Raw genomic sequence first — 21,872 nt, forward strand, 5'->3', positions numbered from 1 at the left:
ATAAGTCTGTTTCCAATATTTTATATGTTTGCATGAATAGAAGCATGATTAAGTTTGTATTATGTTATATGCTTTGTTCATATTATATGTTATGAGGTGTAAATTATATATGATGGGTTATATGGAAACGAAAGTTTAGATGAAGATATAATAGCAAACATAAATTACATGAGTCAGTTTATGGAAACTATTATAATTTAGTTATAGTATTAAATGAAAAGTGAGATAAACTAACTAGCATTGATTTATATGACAATATGAAAATAGAATATCAATTAGGAGATTTGTATATAAATGATAATCATAGAGAGATAAGTTGTATGAGAAAGATTGATGTGCTTATGAGCTATGATATAGAAATTACATGGTAAAGATCTATGAAGTCATAGGGAGTAATGTAAACTTGAATTAAGAGAATATAAGAAATTTGTATATAAATGAATTTATATAAGTGATATATGTTAGTTGCTACAATATATGTTATAAGATCTATGTAAGCATAAGAGAACAATATATAAGCTACGAAATAGTAACTGTGGGATTTTAGTGCTATATAACATTATCTATGTGATTAAGTACAAATATGATATCCATATATGACAATGAATTGTGAAATTATGAAAATGTGATATGATCTACGAGATAATAATCGTGTGAATTATATGGAAGTGATTTGTGTGTACATGTCTGATATGTCTTACATGATATGTATGATTTCACAAGAAATGACATGAGCTATGTGATTACATGATTATAAGAGATCAGACATGTGATAAGAGATAAGTGTTATGAATGTGTGAATATGAAATGACATAAATAATAATGCCCATGTTATGTGTCATGAAAGCTAGGGGTATAGTTGGCATGCCAAGAGTCGATGGTGTACGCGGTCCTTCGGGACATATATGTATTCCTTGGAACATGTGTGATGTCTATTGAGACACATACTTGATCCTTTGTATATATATATGATTCTTAAAGGAATTTTCTACGTGGTCCTTAAGGACATTTTATATGGCACTTCGGTGCAAATCTACGTGGTACTTAGGTGCATTTATACGAGCTGTGGTGACAACATTTGTGCACAACCTCTATAGACTCACATATCTATAGTTCTCACATGTATACATGGGCTAATAAAGAAATAACAACAAACATATTACATGTGATTTGTATGCTTTTGTGCTATGAATTGTATTATATGAGTTATATGATGATATGTGGATTGTATGATTAAATGAGTCAAATGTGGGTTAAAATACTAGGTATAAGAGGATATGTACGAAGTGAGATAAATAATAATGATATTGATAATGAAATGAGGCTAATGATGGAAATGATGAGTATATGTGTGTATATATGTTCTTACATGTAATGATATATTGCATATGTGTTATAGGGATTTGTTACATGAATAAGTGTATGAGTGATAGCAGCAATAGTTCATGCATGATTACAAGTTATAGTTACATTTTATGTTTATTTCCTCACTAAGTCATAGACTTAGCATGTGATTGTTTCACACGTAGGTTACAGAAGCGAGAAGAGAAGCAAAGAAGAGCAAGACAGGTCACCATCTCCCTTACAAAATTTCAGATCATAAAATAGATGATTTAAATGTGTTTGGTTAATTTGAATATAGTTGGCATTTACTAAGTGATTGAGTTGAATATGCTCTGATCGATTTTGGTTATATTGGTCAATTTATGTAGATAAATCACTTTTATTTTAATGTAAGTTTTAAATTTTCTTTGAATTTTGTCCAGAGTCAAAGTTTGAAAAGTCAATGTGACACCTCAAACTCGTATCCGGGTCGGGTACAGGGTGGGGGTGTTACAGGGCCACTGAGCCAACCAAGGTGCCCATCTGGCCCATGGTTATTGCTGCCAATTGAATGGAACAAGCCCATGTTATTGTTGGCCCACTTAGCCATTTCCATTCTTGTTCTTCCCAGAAGACTTAGTGTTCGATTTTTTGGTTTGTTCCCCTTAGATGTCGAACGTGATGAAGCAGAGGTGCCGGAATCCGAGTCTGCAACAAGATCGGCTTGGTTGCCGGAGCTTCTTTTCTTCGCCAAGCGATTCTTAATGGTCCGCTCCGCAAGCTTGAGACAAGATCGACAACTTTCAAAGGAGGGCAACGGTTCTTGGTTTTGAATTATGTTAACCGTTCCGACATAGGCCTCAGGCAGCCCGGTCGTCAGTTTGAGAACCAATCTACTGTTGGAGAGAGGGGCATCAACATCGACAAGGCGATCGGCCAAGGATTTGATGTGATTACAATAGCTATTAATTGACGAGAAATTGCCGAAATCAAGGTCTGCAAGTTCTTCTTCAAGGTGGGTAGCCCGAGAAGCCTTGTTGTCCTGAAACATCGATTCGAGGCATGACCACGCACTTTGAGCGGTGTCGTCTTTAACAAGATAACATGAAGGAGGTCCGTGGAGTTAGTCCCATTAATCCACTGGAGTACCGCAGCATCAAGACACTTCCATAAGGTCGGGTCGGTGGCTTTGGATGCGACATAGGTAGTGATTTCCTCTTTCTCCGTAGGAGGGATAATGTGGTGATGTAAATCATGAACCCTAACAAGAACCTTGAACAAGGCCACCCTAAAATGATACATACCGTGCTCTGTATCCAATGTGATAGGGATTAGGGACTTAATATTGGTTATAGTGAGAGCGGGATGAAACTTAGGTGATGAGGCCATTTGAGAGTGCAGCGGAAGAAGAAAAAGATGGGGAAAAAGAGGTGGTTTATTAGGGAGATTTTGGATCGTAGAAGGCTGATACCATGAAAGATTGTAATGTGCTTTATTTCAATTAGAAACGTCAGAATATATACATTGTACATTGAGTATTATAAGTCTAGAAATTAGGAACTAATTAGCAAAGAATAAGGCATATATTCACAAGATTATCTCCTTTACAAAAATAGATATGTACAACTATAGAATATTTATCAGATATTCTAACACTTTTCCAGTTCCTAAAGCAATTGACGTTAAGTCGTTGTTAATCCAAACAAGGATTAATTTCAAAGATTGTCTTTGAAAATTAATTCACCGAAGAGAATAGCAAGTTACAAGAGTTGGGTCTTGTACTATAATTGGTAGGTATCCGAAGTAAAACCTATTCAGTGATCGGACAGATTGAAGCAATGCGAAGCTAGATGCTATCTCTTATCATAATTAATTTTTCTAACAAAATCTTGTTTTTATTGATTTAATTTATTTTATTTTATTCAATTTATTTAATTATTCTTAACCCTCTTTTCTATTTTTTATTGTTTTCAATCCTTCCTGATCAATATCAAATCAATTCAAAATTAGAAATTTATGAATCCCTATGGGTCGACCCCTTCTTCCCTATTCTACTTTTAAAGCTTACTTATCTGAGTAAAAAACTTGTTTGATAGACAATTACGATGCTTGTCATAAACATAGAGATAAAATACAATATAAATACATGATATCACGTGTATTTCAAACCTGATATATATACCCAAATCATGTGTATCTCAAAACACTCCAACATTCTTACAAGTCTCATAAATTACATATACTACAAATGAGTTACATTTTTTAAAAATAATTTCATTCCCACAATTTTAAAAATCAAATATTTGACCATCAATAATTATTATTTTATAAAAGAAATTAATTAAATAAATTTATTCACAGAATAATTTTCAACGAGTAGAATTATATTAAAATCTAATTTTATTTAAAACTAAATTTGACGGGGATGGGGGAGTGTGCTTTGATGGTGCTTCCAAATGGTGAGGAAAGTGAAGTAAATATTAAGCCATTTTAGCTACCTCCAGCTGGTTGAAGTGCAGAAGCCGTGTCCACTTATTTTTTTTTCTCCTTTCAGATCTATTGAATTAAATGTTTTGCACTAAAAATTAGCTGCTATACTTCATTTAGTTTTCCCCATGTTATCCCATCAATGCTTGCTTCTTTTCTTCTAGGCTCAAATTCCACATGGAAATCAATAAAAAGAGTTTGTAATTATTCTACTATTTTTGAATTTAGGGTAAACTACATATTTAGTTGTTCAACTATTCGTATAATTTTTTTGATCATTCGTTTTTTTAGAATCATATTAAACGTTTCATTTTAGTCACTTGTTGTTAACAAATTAACGGTGATGCTAATGTGTCACAATAAGATAATACCAAATAATCATTCAAAAATTATTACGTCAATAGTTCTATTAAGTTTTTAACAATTGACTGACCAAAATAAAACAAAAATGTAAAGATAGGTATGATTTAAAAAGAATAATTTGAATACTAAAATGGAACTGCATGAATAGTTAGGTGACTAAATATGTAATTTACCCTTGAATTAGTGTTATATAACCCGAAATTTGACAAGACATAGCTAACTTTCCAACCTAATTTTGATACACCGTGACTTAATAACATAGATTTTTCTCCTTGGTTTATGCAAATGGAGTGCGTAAGTCAAACAAGTAATCAGAAAATTAGCTATAACACACACGAAAGAAGAGCCCTTTTACTCCAACTTGAGCCAAGAAGAGCATATTTTTTTTTAAAAAAAGTTGATATCTTATTTATTTATCGCTTAATCCTTATCGAGTAATGTAGTGTACAGATGTAATGAGATAATTTTTCCAACTCAAATTTTCTTCTATTTACGACGTTAAAATTCGAATTATTGACTTTATTTAAAGAATTTGATATTTCATCTCATTAGATCAACCGATTATTGGTCGAATATTTTATTAAGCGGCGTGGCCGGCATCTGGAAACTAAAAAGTAGGCTAATTGAATGAAATGCGCGTGTTGGTGTAGACCTCCAACTACTCTGACCCCTACCCTTCACAACTGCCCATATTTATACGTAAAATATATAATATTCATTTTTGTAAACAGTCATTATTCGATTTTTTCATTAAGTTTTCCCTTTTTTTAATGAAAAACTATCGGCTTTCCTTGTTGTTTTCTTGGTCTCAACCACAGTTTGTTCATGCTACATAAAGCCAACCAACAGCTTCAACAATATCATTGCCAATTGCCATCTTTTTTCTTCCTCTGCTGATTTTCTTCCTATGGTCATGGGGGCACGCCGGTGTAATTTTCCTTCTATTTCGAAATGTAGCACCGAGGGGAGGTCGAATCAGACCGTTGCTGCAGATTTAGATGGAACCCTTCTCGTATCACCAAGTGCTTTCCCTTATTACATGCTTATTGCTCTTGAAGCTGGCAGCCTTATAAGAGCACTCCTCCTCTTAGCATCCGTTCCGTTCGTGTATTTTACGTACTTGTTCGTATCCGAATCTGCAGCCATTAGCACATTCGTTTTCATCTCCTGTGCTGGGTTGAAAATAAGAGACATCGAGCTCGTTTCGAGGTCGGTGTTGCCCAAGTTTTATGCCGACGATGTTCATCCCAAGACCTGGAGAGTTTTCAGCTCCTTTGGGAGAAGATACATTATTACTGCAACTCCTAGAATCATGGTGGAACCATTTGCGAAGACGTATTTAGGTGCAGACAAGGTTATTGGAACTGAGCTGAACGTGACGAAATCAGGCAGGGCGACCGGTTTCACCATTAAACCGGGAGTTCTCGTTGGTGAACACAAAAGGGCTGCCATCTTGAAGGAATTTGGCACAGATTTGCCTGATTTAGGCATCGGAGACAGAGAAACTGACCATCGTTTCATGTCATTATGCAAGGTTCGTTTCATTAACTAACTCCCACACCCTCTTTTCCTGTCATAATTGAGACACATAAGATTATCTTTGTCCTTACAATGGGGTTGGTGGGAGCATTTATGACCCGTATAATGTCCCCTTATGTCTTTCCTTTACTTTTGCGGGCCTCTTTTTAGTTAACAAAATTTAAATCAGTGGTCCACAAGGTTCCCTAATTCTCAACCACTACATGCAATTTCACAATTTCCAGGACATTTTTTTTTACTAGAATCAACTTTTACACGCCCTACTAGTGGGTACTATCCTTGTGATCAGGGATAGACAGAAGAGTATTGGCTGAGACAGTCGGTCCTTCTAAAAATTTTAAATTCTCATATAATTTAGATGTTTTTTTATATTTTCTATTTATATTTTGTTTTCGTCCATAAAATTTTATAAATTGGTCTCCCTTAAAATTTTTATAAAGTTTGCCCAATACAGGAAGGATACATGGTGCCAAGAACCAAATGCGAGCCATTACCGAGAACCAAGCTTCTAAGCCCTGTTATATTTCATGAAGGACGTTTGGTACAAAGACCAACCCCCTTGGCTGCCCTATTGACCTTTCTATGGTTACCTATTGGCTTCATCCTCTCTTTACTAAGGGTCTATCTTAACATCCCTTTGCCTGAGAGAATTGCTTGGTACAACTACAAGATCCTAGGCATCAAGTTGATTGTTAAGGGTACCCCTCCACCTGCACCTAAGAAAGGCCAAAGTGGTCCTGTTTTGTTTGTAACCATAGAACGGTTTTAGACCCGTTGTGAAAGGGTCTATCTTAACATCCCTTTGCCTGAGAGAATTGCTTGGTACAACTACAAGATCCTAGGCATCAAGTTGATTGTTAAGGGTACCCCTCCACCTGCACCTAAGAAAGGCCAAAGTGGTGTCCTGTTTGTTTGTAACCATAGAACGGTTTTAGACCCGGTTGTGACGGCGGTCGCCTTAGGCCGAAAAATCAGTTGTGTTACTTACAGTATCAGCAAGTTCACCGAGATTATTTCCCCCATTCGAGCCGTCGCTTTATCGAGGGAACGAGAGAAAGATGCAGCTAACATCAAGCGCCTTCTAAAAGAAGGCGACTTGGTTATATGCCCCGAAGGGACTACCTGCAGAGAACCATTTCTGCTGAGATTCAGTGCATTGTTTGCTGGACTCACTGACAGAATCGTGCCGGTCGCTATCAACGCAAGGCAATCGGTTTTTCACGGAACAACTGTCCGGGGATACAAATTGTTGGATCCTTACTTAGTGTTCATGAACCCAATGCCGACTTACGAGATCACATTCTTGAACCAGCTGCCGGCAGAGCTGACTTGCAACGGTGGAAAGCCTGCAATTGAAGTTGCAAACTACATACAAAGGGTGCTCGGTGGCACTTTGGGGTTCGAGTGCACCAACTTGACTAGGAAGGACAAGTATGCTATGCTTGCCGGAACGGATGGTCGTGTTCCGTTGAAGAAGGAAAAAGAACAAGAAAAGCAAAAGGCTTAAGGAAAAAAAAAAGACCAACAAGGATCAGATATCAGAGCCAAATTAATTTATATTGTTCTCTATATTTGTTTTCCATTATGTTTTAACTTTGTGTCTTAACAAATAAAAATTGATTGTGATGCTAATTATGTATATTTTGTTTCTGTTTCGATACATACAAATGTTTAATGCGTTAAACCAAAATGCCTAAAGATATGACACTGGTCTCGGCAACCTTATCTGAATCTTCATTCTTTCAAACCTCCGACCGATCTCGAGAGAGCATCTAAAACACTAAACACTCCGTGTGAAGCTGCAAATTTTTTACACCACCTTTGGCAATTAACGTGATTTATCGAAGTCAAATATATTGCCAGCTAATCATATCCACTTAGCCTGTTGATAGTAGTGGTGTAAATGAATCGGACTTGAACAAATAAGGTCGTGTTCAAGTTCGTTTATTTATTTTTGAATGTGTTCATGTTAGCTTTGCATACGTTTAAATTTTCAATATCGTATTCATGTTCGTTTATTTATTTTTGAAGATATTCGTTTTTGGTTTGTTTAGTATTCACAACATGGTTGTTTAGCTTTCGGGAACATGTTCACTTATATGTTCAGAAAACATGCTACTAATCCTTAAGTTCCTTAAGCTTCATAGTTTGAACTCCAAAATTTACTATGTGTCCAATTTAATCAATATCTTTGTCAAGCAAAATTTTCGGGATAATGTTTCCTAATTTTTTAATTACCTAAATAATACACCTGGGGAATTATTTCCAAGGATAGACCATTTTCTACATTAAACCGTGAAGACGTTGTGTAGTCGTCGCGAGCTGATGAAGACGATGGGATTTCTAGGCGTTTTTGAGCCAAAACTAACAATAGTGAAGATGTGGTGTAATCCCTGAGTTTTCGAGATAAAGACACGGGGATTACCATGCGTCTTCAAGCCTGCACCTGCACCATTGTCGCCCGTGTAGCCTTCATGCATGCAGTCCGTGAAGCCTGGGTCCGTGCAGCACAGTTGCTTGCAGCATGCCCGTGATGCATGCAAAATTGGCACATGAATGGGAATTAATTGTTTGGTTTTGTTGGGTTGGTGAGGGTTGTAATATTATATATTGGGGTGGGGATAGTTTGTTTGCTTACCCGTGAAGACATAAAAAAGTTGTGTAGTCACTACAGTAAAACAAGTTTTTAGCAGCGTTTTTTCAGTCATATAGCGACGTTTCTAAGCGCCACTAAAAACCCTTTTGGCGAAACAAAAAGAGCTGCTAAAACTAATGTCGTAAAAGATATCGGCGTTTGTGGACGACAAACGCTACTAAAGGTTATGATTTTTAGCGGTGTTTTTTCTACAAACGTTGCTAAAGGTTATGATTAGCGGCATTGTTGAGAAATGCCGCTATACATCTTTTCTTTTTGTAGTATTTGTGAATGTAAAACGTCGCTATTGACTATGGCTATAGTGGCATTTTCTGTATAAACGCGGCAAAAGATCTAGAACTTTAGTGGCGTTTTTTTTCCTAAAACGCTGGTATTGAGTATGTATTTAGTGGCATTTTTTATACAAACGCCGCTAAATAAAACTAATTTTTCATATGGTGTTTTATGCTCTTTTGTTACCCAAATTTAAATTTTTAACTTGCAACATTATCCAATAAACTTGACATCGATAGCAACAAACTTAACATCCATAACAACTAACTTGAAATCCATAATAATAAATTAAAGTTTGCATTAATATAAAAATATAATGTAGTTCAACATTGTTAACTAGAATAAACAAAGCATATATCTAACATAACACCTAAGATGGTGGACTCTGGGGTTAGGCCTGTAAACGAACCGAACGCACACGAACGAAGGTGTTCATGCTCGTTCATTTAATAAATAAACGAACATAAACGAACAATTTTTTTTGTTCATGTTCGTTCATTAAGGAATATAACTTGTTCATGTTCGTTCATGTTTGTTCATGTTCATTCATTTAAATGATAAACGAACGTAAACGAACACAAACGAATGAACATAAACGAACATAATAAATGAACGTAAACGAACAACACAAACACAAAAACAAACTTATTCGAACACAACAAATGAATGTAAAAAAGAGTAAACAACAAGAATAACAACTTAAAAATCATTAAAATAAACTGCAACTTTAGAGATAATTTGTTTGAATACGAAAAAAACATACATAAATCATAAATAAACTATATGAACATAATAAAGTCTTAAAGTTAATTTGTTCAACAAAAACAATCTTCTTGAAATCCAAACAACTTAAATAATCTTCGTAAAATATTCAACTTGTCATCTGTTCGAACATAAATGAACGAACATAAATGAACAAAAATGAACGAATGAGCCCTTTGTTCGTGTTTGTTCATTTAATTAAACGAACGTAAAATCTTGTTCATGTTCGTTCATTTAATAAATAAATGAACTTCCCACCGCACGGTTCATGAACGGTTCACTGAACGTTCAGTTCATTTATAGGCATATCTGGGGTTGATTTTGTCGTATCATCTGCATCATAGCTTGAAGTCGATTTTCAAAGTCTTCACATTTTTTCTGATATGTTGTTTCTCTATCTTCTTCCCTCGTTTCAGTTTCGATTTTCATTTGAGCAACTTTTTGATCAATTTCAGCCAACTGTTGTTTTAAACAACTAACTTCTATTTAGGAAGACTGACTCTATGATGACATGTATTGAGATGAACTGGAACCAAAATATTTGGTTGGAGTAACGAATGATCCTTGACAGTAAACCCGTCCATATCTTTCAGGACACAAAACTTCATTAATAACTTGATTTTCGATGTCATCCGCATTAACAATACCATGACTTGAAGTTGTAGCTTCATACTTCGCCCTTTTATTACTCAATTTTTCCTAATAATCTATTCAATAATTATTTAAAATAAAAATGTCATACTATAGATATAAATATAACATAATTCAAATGTTGAGTCCAATCAATGTACCATAATTTCTACAGCTTCATTCGGTCATAGGAGTCATATTGTGGTGTTTGTATAAAAATGTCGCTAAAGTACTACTCTATTGCGGCGTTTGTTGAAAAAACTCCACTATAGATAAACTCTATTGCAGCGTTTTTATACAAACACCGCTAAAAACTATTCTATCACGACGTTTGTTGAAAAATGCCACTATGGATGAACCTATTGCGGTGTTTGTATAAAAATGCCGCTAAAGTACTACTCTATCGCAACGTTTTGTATAAAAACGCCGCTAAAATTACCATTTTGTGGCGTTTGGAATGTAAACGCCGCTATATACTTAAAGTTAGTGACGTTTACTCTCAAAACACCACTAAAAACACCTATGTAGAACATTTTTACTGTAGTGAGTTGAAAGAGAATAAAAAAAGTGAGTGTTGAAGAAACCAGTGAAAGAAAACAAGTGGGATATCAAGGACGTTTATTTAGTTGGTCATTATCGTTGTTTGGTGATCGGTATATTCGTTCAAAATATAGGGTTGCCTTCACTGAGGCATCTACACTGATTTGATTTCACCCTTCATGACCCTGTTGTACTAATTTGATTTCCCCGTGCACGGACTATAATGGTGTAGCTTTGCGGGGTGTATTCATAACTTGAAGACGCCTAGTAATCCTTGGGTCTTCATCTCCAAAACACGAAGATTTCCACGTGTCTTCACTGTGGCTCAAAGACGCCTGTAAATCTTGGTGTCTTCAAGGGTGGCGCAGAGATTGCAATGCGTCTTCATGGCTCACTGTAGAAAATGACATATCCTGGGAAATAATTCCCTGGATGCATTATTTGGGTAATTAAAAAAGGAGAAAATAACTTCAGTGACCGAAAATGCCTTATAATATACGATTTTAACCAACTTTTTTTGGATTTGCGAAAATGACCAACAAATTCGCAACACGATCTCAAATTCACAACGTGAACTCCAATTTCACAACATAGTTTCCAAATTCGCAACACGAATTTCCCAGATTCGCAACTCAGTTTTGAAATTCGCAACTCGAATTTCTTTTCCGCAACGCGATTTTCCAAATTTGCAACGCGAATCGGTAAATCGCAACGCGAATTTGTAATTTACAACACAGAAGTCAAATTCGCAAAGCGCGTTTATTTTCGCAACGCGAATTTTATTTTCGAATTTGAAACATAATATTAATTTCGCAACACAAATGTAAACAGTATAATTGCAACTAATAATCTAAAACCCTAAATCAAAACTCAGTCCCATCTCTATCTCTCACTCTCTACGGCGACATCCGTCCCCATCTCCGGCGACATCTGTCCCCATATCCGGTGACCCCCCTCTATCTCCATCTCTCAGAGCCACCCTCTCACAACCATTCACGGCCACAAATGGAAAATCAACCACCGAGGGTTAGTTTTTTTAATTATTTTTATTTTGAAATTTTTGTATTATTATTAGATTTTTCATATTTAAATTGATGATAAATTTACTGGTAATTTCAATATATAGATTAACCATTTCACTTAGATTGCTTAGTAAATTCATTCGGTTGCTGCCAATACTGTTAAATTGTTTAGTCTTTAACCCTGTGATGTTAGTATTTGTCTTTTGGTTGAAGTAATGCAATTCATTCAAGTTTCAATTTGCAGAAGAATAGTTTTTGAAAATTCAATTCGCAACACGAAAATCGCAACGCGAAAATGAAAATCACAACACGATTTTAGTTTCGCATTGCGAATTTCATTTTCGTGTTGCGAATTTAAGTTTCAAAAACTACTCTTCTTCTACAAATTGAAACTTGAATGAATTGCATTACTTCAACCAAAAAACAAAGACAAATACTAACTTCACAGTGTTGCGAATTTAAGTTTCAAGAATAAAGTACTACTCTTTATGTTGTCCTTGAACATGCACTAAACCTATATGTTGTCCTTTTAAATGTTTATATAAGTGCTTACTTATGGAATGTTATCTGATGCATTTTGTGAACTATGATAGAATAATGACTTGGGTGAATACCGTGCTAGTTTGAAACATATTTGGCTATATTTTTCCTGTTTAATATCATGTTTGTTTATAGTGTATAATTTCTAGTTTTTGCTATATCTAACTTGGTATGTTTATTGTTTTTGTTAGGAATTTTTTTCGGCTTCATTGACTTTAAGGAATAAATTAAGCCTAGCCACTACAATTGCGTCGACACTTACACCTGTACAAAGAAATTTGTTTGAGAATATTTGTTTCGGGCAATGGCTGAAAGTACAACATCCAGGTGGAGATGCTATGTTGACCCATTTGTTTCTTCAGACCATGACTAACGATCTACCCGAGAGGATACAACGTGGTGATGAAGAGATATGGTTTCATTTTCCACCGGCGTATACTTGTTTTAGATGGGAGGAGTTTTGCTTAATCACTGGTCTACATTTCGGACGACACGATGAAGTAGATCGGTTCACTAGTCATATCGCCCGCCCATCATGGTTATTTCGGGTTTATCCTGAGCTGGCAAAGGCGAAGCCCGGTTTACACGTCGACGATTTGAAAATATTACTTCTTCAAGATGGTTTTACTCGGATGGATGACCTTGATATTGTCCGAGTATGCCTTTTATTACTTTTGAATACCGACTTTTTAGGCAAAGAGGGCAGACAACTTATTTATGAGGATTTAATATTATTGGTAGGGGACCTAAATGCATGAAACATGTTTCTGTGGGATTCATATCTATGGATAACTACCTGGAAAAAGTTGTCGTATGCCTTTGAGGACCGTCGTAGTTTGCGTGGCCATGGTTCCAAATACACTTTGGTAGGCTTTATTTGGGCCTTTAAGGTAAGAATTTATATATAATGTTTCCAAAATTATAATTAATTATTTAACAATTACTAAAATTAATGTTTGTGTATTATATTGTTTGTATATTTGGATATTTGAGGATTTTCCCAGCATGCGGACATATGCCAAAAAAAATCAAATGATATTCCTAGGGCTATTACCTGGAGGAGGATTCGGCTGTTGGATTGGGCAGATTTACTACCATATAAGACGATGAATGATGTAAGTTAACACAAATACTACCATATATGAACAAGTTATTACTAGTAGACGTTTGACTTTGTTTGAGCTTTTATATTGTTAGGAGGCAAACTATCCATTACAGAGGCTGACACCCACAGAGACTGAGCTTGCCACTGATTGGTAGTAAGCTAGTAGGCATTTTTTTGATGGGACGGATGATGAGGACCCCCCACTTCGAGAGCCATCACCTGATCGAGCCGATTCTACAGCTCGACACCGAGAGACATCACCTGATCGAGTCGATTATACACATCAACACCGAGAGCCATCACCTATTCCATCACATCATCGAGCCTCTTCTCCACTATCACCTCATGATAGGAGACCGACAAAGATGCCACGACATTTATCTCCCCGTTCTCTACCTCCACGAGATGAGTTAGGAGAGTTACGTGATGAGGTAAGTGCTTTGCGTGATGAGGTCACTACTTTACGTGACGATAATGGTGCATGGCGTGATGAGGTACGGTCTTTACGTGGTGAGGTAGATGTTTTACGCGATGACAATGGTGCTTTACGTGGTGAGGTATCTACTTTACGTGATGAGATAGCCGCTCTACGTGAGATTGTTTCATCGTTATAGAATGAGGTTCATACTCTACGCAATGAGGTAAGTTTGTTTAATACTATACTAAAAATGCAAATAACATTTTTTGGCATTATTTATTTATTTATTTACTGATTTATGTATTAATTTATTTTTAGCGGCCCGATAAGGTAGATGCTTTACGTTGGGTTTTTCTTGCATGACGGGGTTTACTCATCAGACGTCGTGAACGTGCCATTACGTCTCCTTTCACCCCAATAGTTCTAAGACTGCGTAAGAAGAAGCCCGATTCATCTGTCATCGTTCAAGAGGCCCCTCTTATCGTTCAAGAGGCCCCTCTCATCATTCAAGAGGCCCCTTCCACCGTTCAAGAGCCCGATTCACATGACATACTATGTCGACATATTGATAAACCTCTCTCATGCCCGATATGATGGATTAGAGTTGGCTTTCGTATCAGTTACCGGCTAGCACCATTCCTCAGCACGAGATGAGAACATTATCGGAAACAATTATGGATAATACCCTTTGGGCTAAGACTGCAGTTGATTTTTATCTACATGAGCGGAGCTAGGGGTGCTACACTGACATATGCAAAATCGACAATATACATTTGTTTCTTGAGCGGTTTTGGTGGGGTGTTTTATTAGGGGTTGAAGAGAATGACTATTTCGAATGGGGGGTAAGTCTTATATTCTTCTTATATTGATTTTGATTATTTTTTTTAATTTATTAAATTCACTAATATATGTATTTTTTTTATAAAACAACATATTGATGCATGGGTGTCACGTCTTCTAATTATAAGGAAATTAAAGAAAATAAAAAAGACGCGATGGACTATTATGCCTTCGTCTTTTCACGCAGCTCACTCGAAGGATCAGAAAGACGCTTCATATGCGTTGGGTAATGCAAAAACTATCATTTATCCTACGTAGTGGGAGGTCGATAAGGTTAGTATTTATTTTTGCATATTTAAAGGTGTTCATAAATTTTATTTGATGTGCGCAATTGAATTATTATTTATGATTGTAGGTGTTTATCCCTGTTATGGAATCTCGTCAATGGATTCTCGTCGAGCTTCAGCTCCCATCCTTGAAGACGATAGTATATGACAGCATGTTGAATTACATATCATTGTCTGGTTTGAAAGATATTATTTGTTGGGGATGGAGCGATCATTTGGCTAAATACTTGGATGTGATTGATTATTGGACTAATTCAGGAAACAAGAAGCCAAATAAGATAAAAGTTACAATGATTAGAGATGAGACAAAGCCACAATAAACGTCGGAATCCAGAGGGGATTATGGTTCTCTTGTATGCATGTGCTTGGAACGTATGACGAGAGGAGGTAAACAGTTTCTACCTCCCCACAGATAGAGATAGAGGTGCAGTAGGGTTGTGGTTTCGGCATTTTATGGCTAGAGAGATATATGCGAGACGTTGCCTACCTGCATCCGCGTGCTGAAAGTGTGCATAAACAACCATTTGTTATTGGTAAGTTTGAGCAAGTGTTGTTAACATATATACTCTTTGTTGGTTTGAAAATGTTTGGTTAAGTACATAGAATTCAATAATTTCAGCTCATATTTGTTGGTTTTAGATGTGTAGAAAATCTCATGGTCATAACGTTTCTGCAGGTTAATCCTTCAAGTGAGTTGCGTGAAATTGATGTATTTGGATGTAAGCTCCCTATTTTTAGGAGCATTTGGATGTACTGTCTGGGGCTAATCGATGTATCAATGTGCTGTCAAGTGTAAATAAGAATTTTTTTTGTTTAATTGATTTGTTGTTTAATTTCAATCTGCATTATGTTGAAGGCAAAAAAAGACCTGTTGAAGGTACACCACCTTTAAGAAAATGAAATTCGCAATGCGAAAATCAAATTCGCAACGCGAAAGTCAAATTCGTAACGCGAAAGTCAAATTCGCGTTGGCGGTTGTTGCAAAAGTCAAATTCACGTTGCGATTTTTATTTTCGCGTGTCGAATTTGATTTTCGCGTTGCGAATTTGACTTTCGCAACAATCGCAATGCGAATTTGACTTTCGCGTTTTGATTTTGACTTTTGCAACAATCGCAACGCGAATTTGACTTTCGCATTGCGAATTCAAGGGAAAAACCTTCAAAAAGATAACAGACAACAATCTGATAAGTGATAACAACTGAACATATCATAGCAATGTTCAAACTCAAGTTACTAATGCATGTCTAACTGAAAATGTATGCATTCACACATAAAATACACATAATACAGCGTTTGCATTTAAAAATCACCTAAGTTAATAGTCCCAAAAGGTGAAGCCGGTTGTGATTGGGATTTTGATTGCGATTTTGATTTCCTTTTGCTTGGCACCATATGAGCTTTGGATTTGATGAGGATCCATATTTTGGTAGAGGAAAAGATGATTTTGATGGCACTAGTGATCCACAGGTCAACCTTGTGTGATCATTTTCCTTGCACCGACTACATGTCGATCCCTTAAACGGTACACGATCATGATTTTTTGGTCGACCAGGTAGCCTTCTGTCCATGACTGGTGGTAAAACTGTTTGTAAGCTATCTGGTATGTCCCACTCAGAAGGATGTGGAATAGGGTAGACAATCTCGGCATAAGTCTGTCGATATACTTATGTAGTGTAGCAATCCATAGCGTATGCGCTTGAATCATCTTGGTTTAGATGAAGAGCAACTTTTATAACATGGCCACAAGGATAACCAGATGTTTGTCATTTCATACAACTCCACGTCTTTGCATTTAGATCGACAAGCCCATTTAAGTTATTATCCAATAGTTCAAACAAAGTGTTTGAACATGGTTCAACTCTCAATGACGTTGATTTCACAACACGTTTCATTATCTTTTTTTCAGTCCATGGTGTAACACGACGTTCCAATGTTCCTGTAAATTTAAATAAATAATACTTAGTAAAATCTATTAAATATGATAAGTTACGAATTTAAAGAAATAATACCTGCATGGTTTCTTTTCTTATAGTACCACTGTTGAATAGAAGCTCGAAAAAACTCCATTAACATAGTAATGGGTAATTTTCAGGAATGACGACATAGAGCGTTGATTGATTATGCACTATTAGACGTCATGAAATCATATCTTGCTCCAAGTTGATGTACTATTGACCATCTTTCAAACCGGATATCTTCTAGTGTTTGAGCAAATTGAGGCAAAACAAGTCTTAAACAATTTATATGTTTATTAAAATCCACTTCCCGATAAGCTTTTACAACCTTCCAGTATGTCCATTTGTGATTTTTTATACCAGCAGACCTTGATTTTAGATTTCTGTACAAATGAAGACCACAAAGTCCATGAAAAGCATCTGGGAAACACCTTCAAACAACGTTGTCGATTGAGTTTGCCCTATCAGATATGATTGTCAGATTGCTAATAGGACCTATGCAATCCCTAAGATGCCCCATAAACCATGTCCATAAATCAGAGGTTTCAGATTTGCCAACCACGTAAGCTATTAGCAATATCCCATTGTTAGCATCCATGGCTACTGCTAATAAGTTTACTCTAAGGTATCGACCTTTCAAATGTGCTCCGTCAACTATAATAACTGGGCGCATGCAAGTAATAAACGAACGAATCTACAAAATAATATACACAAGAAATATAATCATTTAAATGTGAAATGCATGTAACTAACAAAAATGAGTCAACAAAATTATATTGATTTACTAACCGCAGCACCAATGGTGATAAACAGCAACTCAAAGCGTCCATCTCTATCTGTTTTGATATGAGTTACCGACCCAGGATTTTTCAGCTTTAAATTGTGACAATAAGCCGGCAGTTGGGCAAACGATGCTTCTGGCGACCCCCTCAATAATTCCAAGGCATAACATTTGGCTCTCCAAGCTTGAGAATATGAGATACTAATCTTGAACCGAGCATTCATGTCAGTCATAATTTTATGTCCCCGAATTACCCTGTCATTCAAAAACATTAACTCAGCCAGAAAACCACCCAACACCTTTTTGTTTGTCTGTCTATGGTGAGGAAAAACTTGGGTTCTTGAACATGTATGTTTATAAAAAAAAGTCCAAACTTGAAACATTTTGCAATATTTTATCCTCTTTGCAATCATACGCCACGTACAGTTTTTGTCAATCATACACTTTGTTTCGAAACGATTTTTGTTTGATTTGTTAACTTTTAGTTAATAGCCATCTTCCACACATTTCGTATACAAAGCTATCTTCAAGTCTTCCTTTGCATCAAAACAATCATCTTTCTTGATACGAATAACTTTTGTGTAACAATCAATTGTTATCTTTACTAACTCTTCTTCCGGTATCTGAAGTAATTCTGACATATTCCAGTTATACTCCCGTGGCATTTTCTTCTTTTTCTTTTCTTCGGGGACTTCTTCTTCTTCTTTTTCTTCTTCAGGGTTATATGAATTACATAATGGATGTTCAACATGTTCATTCACAGTCGTAACTTCCTCCTCATTATCATCAATAACATCTTCCTCGGTAGTGGTTGTTTCATCATCAAAATTCGGGTATTGATCAATATCAAAATCATTACACGCAGGGTCTGTTTCTTCTTCTGAAATATCATCAAAATCCGAGTATTGACCAAGATCAAAGTCCGAGTATTGACCAAGATAAAATTTCGAATACTGACTAGTACTCACAATTTTTTCTGTTGGCTCATCATCATCTAACTAGTCAATACGAAAACCGGAATTTGGTGTTGAAAGTTGATTGAGATTTGGATTAGTTGTGGGTTTTGAGATTGTGTTTGGTATTGGAAATGTGGTGAAACAAAATTTTCTTGGTGATGAAATTGTGGTGGAACCATTAAATTTTGAGGTTGATAACAACGTTGTACATTGTGAGCACCATAAACTGGGGTTAAAGAACTTAATTGATTACTACCCGCTACTAACCCAACTTCACTACTTCTAAGTTCAACAACATACAATGTAACATCATCTTGCGAAACACTAATGTAAGCAATGAATCGTTCAACATCTTTATTGTCGGTTAACAAATAAACTTTATCTTTTCTCTGATAAGATAAATCCACTTAGAGGCTCTAAATTCAATTTCTTTGCAACACGTAACATTAGAGTTTCATAAGTTAACTTTTTTAATGACAGTTTTAGTTGAAGATTCATGGGTAAAGGCATATATTGTAAAACACCATTAACATTCTCCCATGACCCTTCAAAACACAAATCTATCCAAACATGATCAACATTAGATGATTTCATTCAACAAATTGTAAATTAATTTACTAAACAAACGAGCTATAAACTAGATATCATCACTAACTTAGATAAAAACATACCTTTATTAAGTTGATAGTTGATAATTTGGGAGAAATCATTGAAAAATTATATAGAAATAAAATTATGTTAAAAAAAATATAGATGGGGAAGGATGTCATTGGATATAGGAACAAATGTCGCCGGAGAGAGTGAGAGATGGAGATGGAATGAGTTGCGATTTAGGGATTTAGGTTTTGAGTTGTTGCTGCTGCGTAGTTTATATACCCAAAACATTTGTGTTGCAAAAATAAAAGCTATTGCGAAATTAAAATTCGTGTTGCGAATTCGAAAATCGAGTTGCGAAAACAAAATTCGTGTTGCGATTTAGAAAATCTTGTTGCGAAAAGGAAACTTGTGTTGCGAAAAAGAAATTCGCGTTGCGAATTCAGAAATCGAGTTGCGAATTTGAAATTCCGTGTTGCGAATTTGGAAATCAAGTTGCGAATTTGGAAAATCGCGTTGCGAGAAAGAAATTCGCGTTGCAATTGCAGAAACTGAGTTGCGAATCTGGGAAATTCGTGTTGCGAATTTGGAAACTGTGTTGCGAAATTGGAGTTCGCGTTGCGAATTTGTTGGTCATTTTCGCAAATCCAAAAAAAATTGGTTAAAATCGTATATTATAAGACATTTTCGGTCACTGAAGTTATTTTCTCTTAAAAGAGTGAGATACATTATCCCAGAACTTTTGCCATATTCCCCAATATTTAAAATAAAAAAAGGAAAAGAAGAATTATGTAAATGAGCTTATGAAAGAAGACGATAAATAAGTGAACCAATAAACAAAAATTTAAACGAATTTATTCGTGAACATAAACGAATCGAACGTAAATTTGTTTTTGTTTGTTCATTTATTAAATGAGATTAAAAAGTTTTTTTCATACTTGTTTATTTAACTTAATAAACGAACATTTTATCGAATGTTCTATTTATTTACACCCATAACTAGTAGTCATAATGATCCAGCGACTTGTACCACCTCCAAGAGTCGCTCTAAAATTATTCGATCAAGACTGAAGGAATAGATAGAATCATCTCTCCCTGGTTCATCTCTTACCTACTTCCTTACGGAGACATAATATTTAACAAAGTTCTTTAATCGATTGCGACTCTCTTCCAAAACTAAAAGAAGTGAATCGCTTATGACCGAGGTCGCAACCAATTTATTTCCACAATATTGTTTTGTTTCTATTTTTAATAGACCAACCCTCAATTTATGATGATTGACAACAGCAAAGAACATGAACAATTCATGGAACAATGTGTGGACTGGATTGGATCATGAATGGTCCATCCTGGCAAAGGTGAGCATTGACCAATTCCAATCTTCCTTCCTTGAAAAAACCAGCTGGATTTCTTACATTTCCCAGCCTCACAAATCAACTTAGACTTTTGTTTTCTTGTTCTTTAATGATGCTGGTGTATATGTCAGGAAGAGAATTGTGCTCACACTCTTATGTTATCCACCCTGTAAGGCAGGCCCACAAATGCAGCACCTCTTAAATTTGGTATGTTTAACGTAAGAACAGAACCAGTAAATAGTCCTGTCTTCAGAATATCTTTCTTTCACATATACAAAAATTTTGATTGGAAAGAAAGTGTTGCTCCGAGTCCCATAACTTGTCTGAAAAGAAAAGAAAGTTCCAGGTTGCAATCTACAACTACTTGGACAGGTTGGGATCTTTGAAGGAAAGCTTATGGGCCTCCATTCATCCTATAAAAACAAGAAAAATGGGTGCAGTAAAAGGACTTAAATGATGCATGAAGTTCATTTTCTTTGTAAAGAGGGGAATGAAGAGAGGACCTTTAGGCTCAGACTCGGCATATTCTCTTTCCATATATGCTTCTAAATTGCAGAGAGCAAGGGATATTTACTGCGACAGAGACAGTCCTGACTTGTTAGTGTGTATCTCTATAACCATATTTATTTATTGGGTAAATTACAAATTTGATAATTGAATTTTACTCTTTCTCCTATTTCACTCACTGTATTTTAAATTTTCTCAAGTTTCACACTTAAGTTAATGCATTGGGTTTTTTTGGTCACTCGGCCGTTAAATAGTTAACGGTGTTAAAATGGGTTGTTATATAGATGTCAAACGACTCCTCTTTGGTGAAAATTTTGTTTTTTCAAAACGGTGTCGTTTTTAACGCCGTTAACTATTTAACGATGGAATGACCAAAATATGAGATAGAGTAAAGTTCAGTGACCAAAAAACCCAATGTATTAAGTTCAACGAGGAAATTGAAAACTTTTATATTTCAATGAGCAAAATAGGAGAAAGTAAAGTTCAGTAACCAAAAAATTCAATGAGAAAAATAGGAGAAAGTAAAATTCAATGATGAAATTTGTAATTTACCCTTGTTTATAATATAAAATATTTAAATCATCACTAAATGGTAATAAAATAATATTTTCATCGTTAAGTTTTTAAAGAGTTTAAGATTGATATTAAATTTTGATAAAAATACATCATATGTCCTTATACTTAAAAAAAACCTAATGTGACATTCATATTATTTTTCTCTAATGTGATTTCAATGTGTACCTTTGATCAATGTTTTCTCTTCGTTGACCGTTACGGTATCAGTGTGACAGTTCATGATGTTGACGTGGTAGTCTATCTATCATGTTTGAGTTACTAATTTAGTCCATTTGTCATGTCATCCGTCACATTATCAACCATTGTAGATTGTCATGTCAGCATCGTGGATTGCCACGTTAGTATAGTGAACTGTCATGCCA

General features: G+C 35.5%; 1 protein-coding gene and 1 long non-coding RNA gene across 3 annotated transcripts; one reads left to right on the forward strand and one right to left on the reverse strand.

Annotated features, from left to right (window-relative positions):
- Positions 1–4,925: 4,925 nt before the first annotated feature.
- Positions 4,926–16,524, reverse strand: LOC120116035. Its single transcript, XR_005515522.1, has 3 exons — positions 16,514–16,524; positions 5,968–5,972; positions 4,926–5,061 (listed from the first exon to the last, which is right to left on the reverse strand). It is a non-coding gene; the product is annotated as an uncharacterized LOC120116035 (long non-coding RNA).
- Positions 5,039–7,231, forward strand: LOC120116034 (glycerol-3-phosphate 2-O-acyltransferase 6-like). 2 transcript variants are annotated; one of them, XM_039136611.1, is made up of 3 exons: positions 5,039–5,707; positions 6,167–6,389; positions 6,555–7,231. In XM_039136611.1, exons 1-3 carry the CDS (start codon positions 5,081–5,083, stop codon positions 7,217–7,219), a joined length of 1,515 nt encoding a protein of 504 aa, XP_038992542.1. In that variant the 5' UTR covers positions 5,039–5,080; the 3' UTR covers positions 7,220–7,231. The 2 variants fall into 2 exon arrangements, with proteins under 2 accessions (XP_038992542.1, XP_038992541.1); XM_039136610.1 differs by having other exon boundaries at positions 5,049–5,707; positions 6,167–6,343; positions 6,509–7,231.
- Positions 16,525–21,872: the final 5,348 nt, after the last annotated feature.

This window comes from Hibiscus syriacus, unplaced genomic scaffold (assembly GCF_006381635.1).
Source record: "Hibiscus syriacus cultivar Baekdansim isolate YM2019G1 unplaced genomic scaffold, ASM638163v2 tig00110280_pilon, whole genome shotgun sequence".
Lineage (NCBI taxonomy): Eukaryota > Viridiplantae > Streptophyta > Magnoliopsida > Malvales > Malvaceae > Hibiscus > Hibiscus syriacus.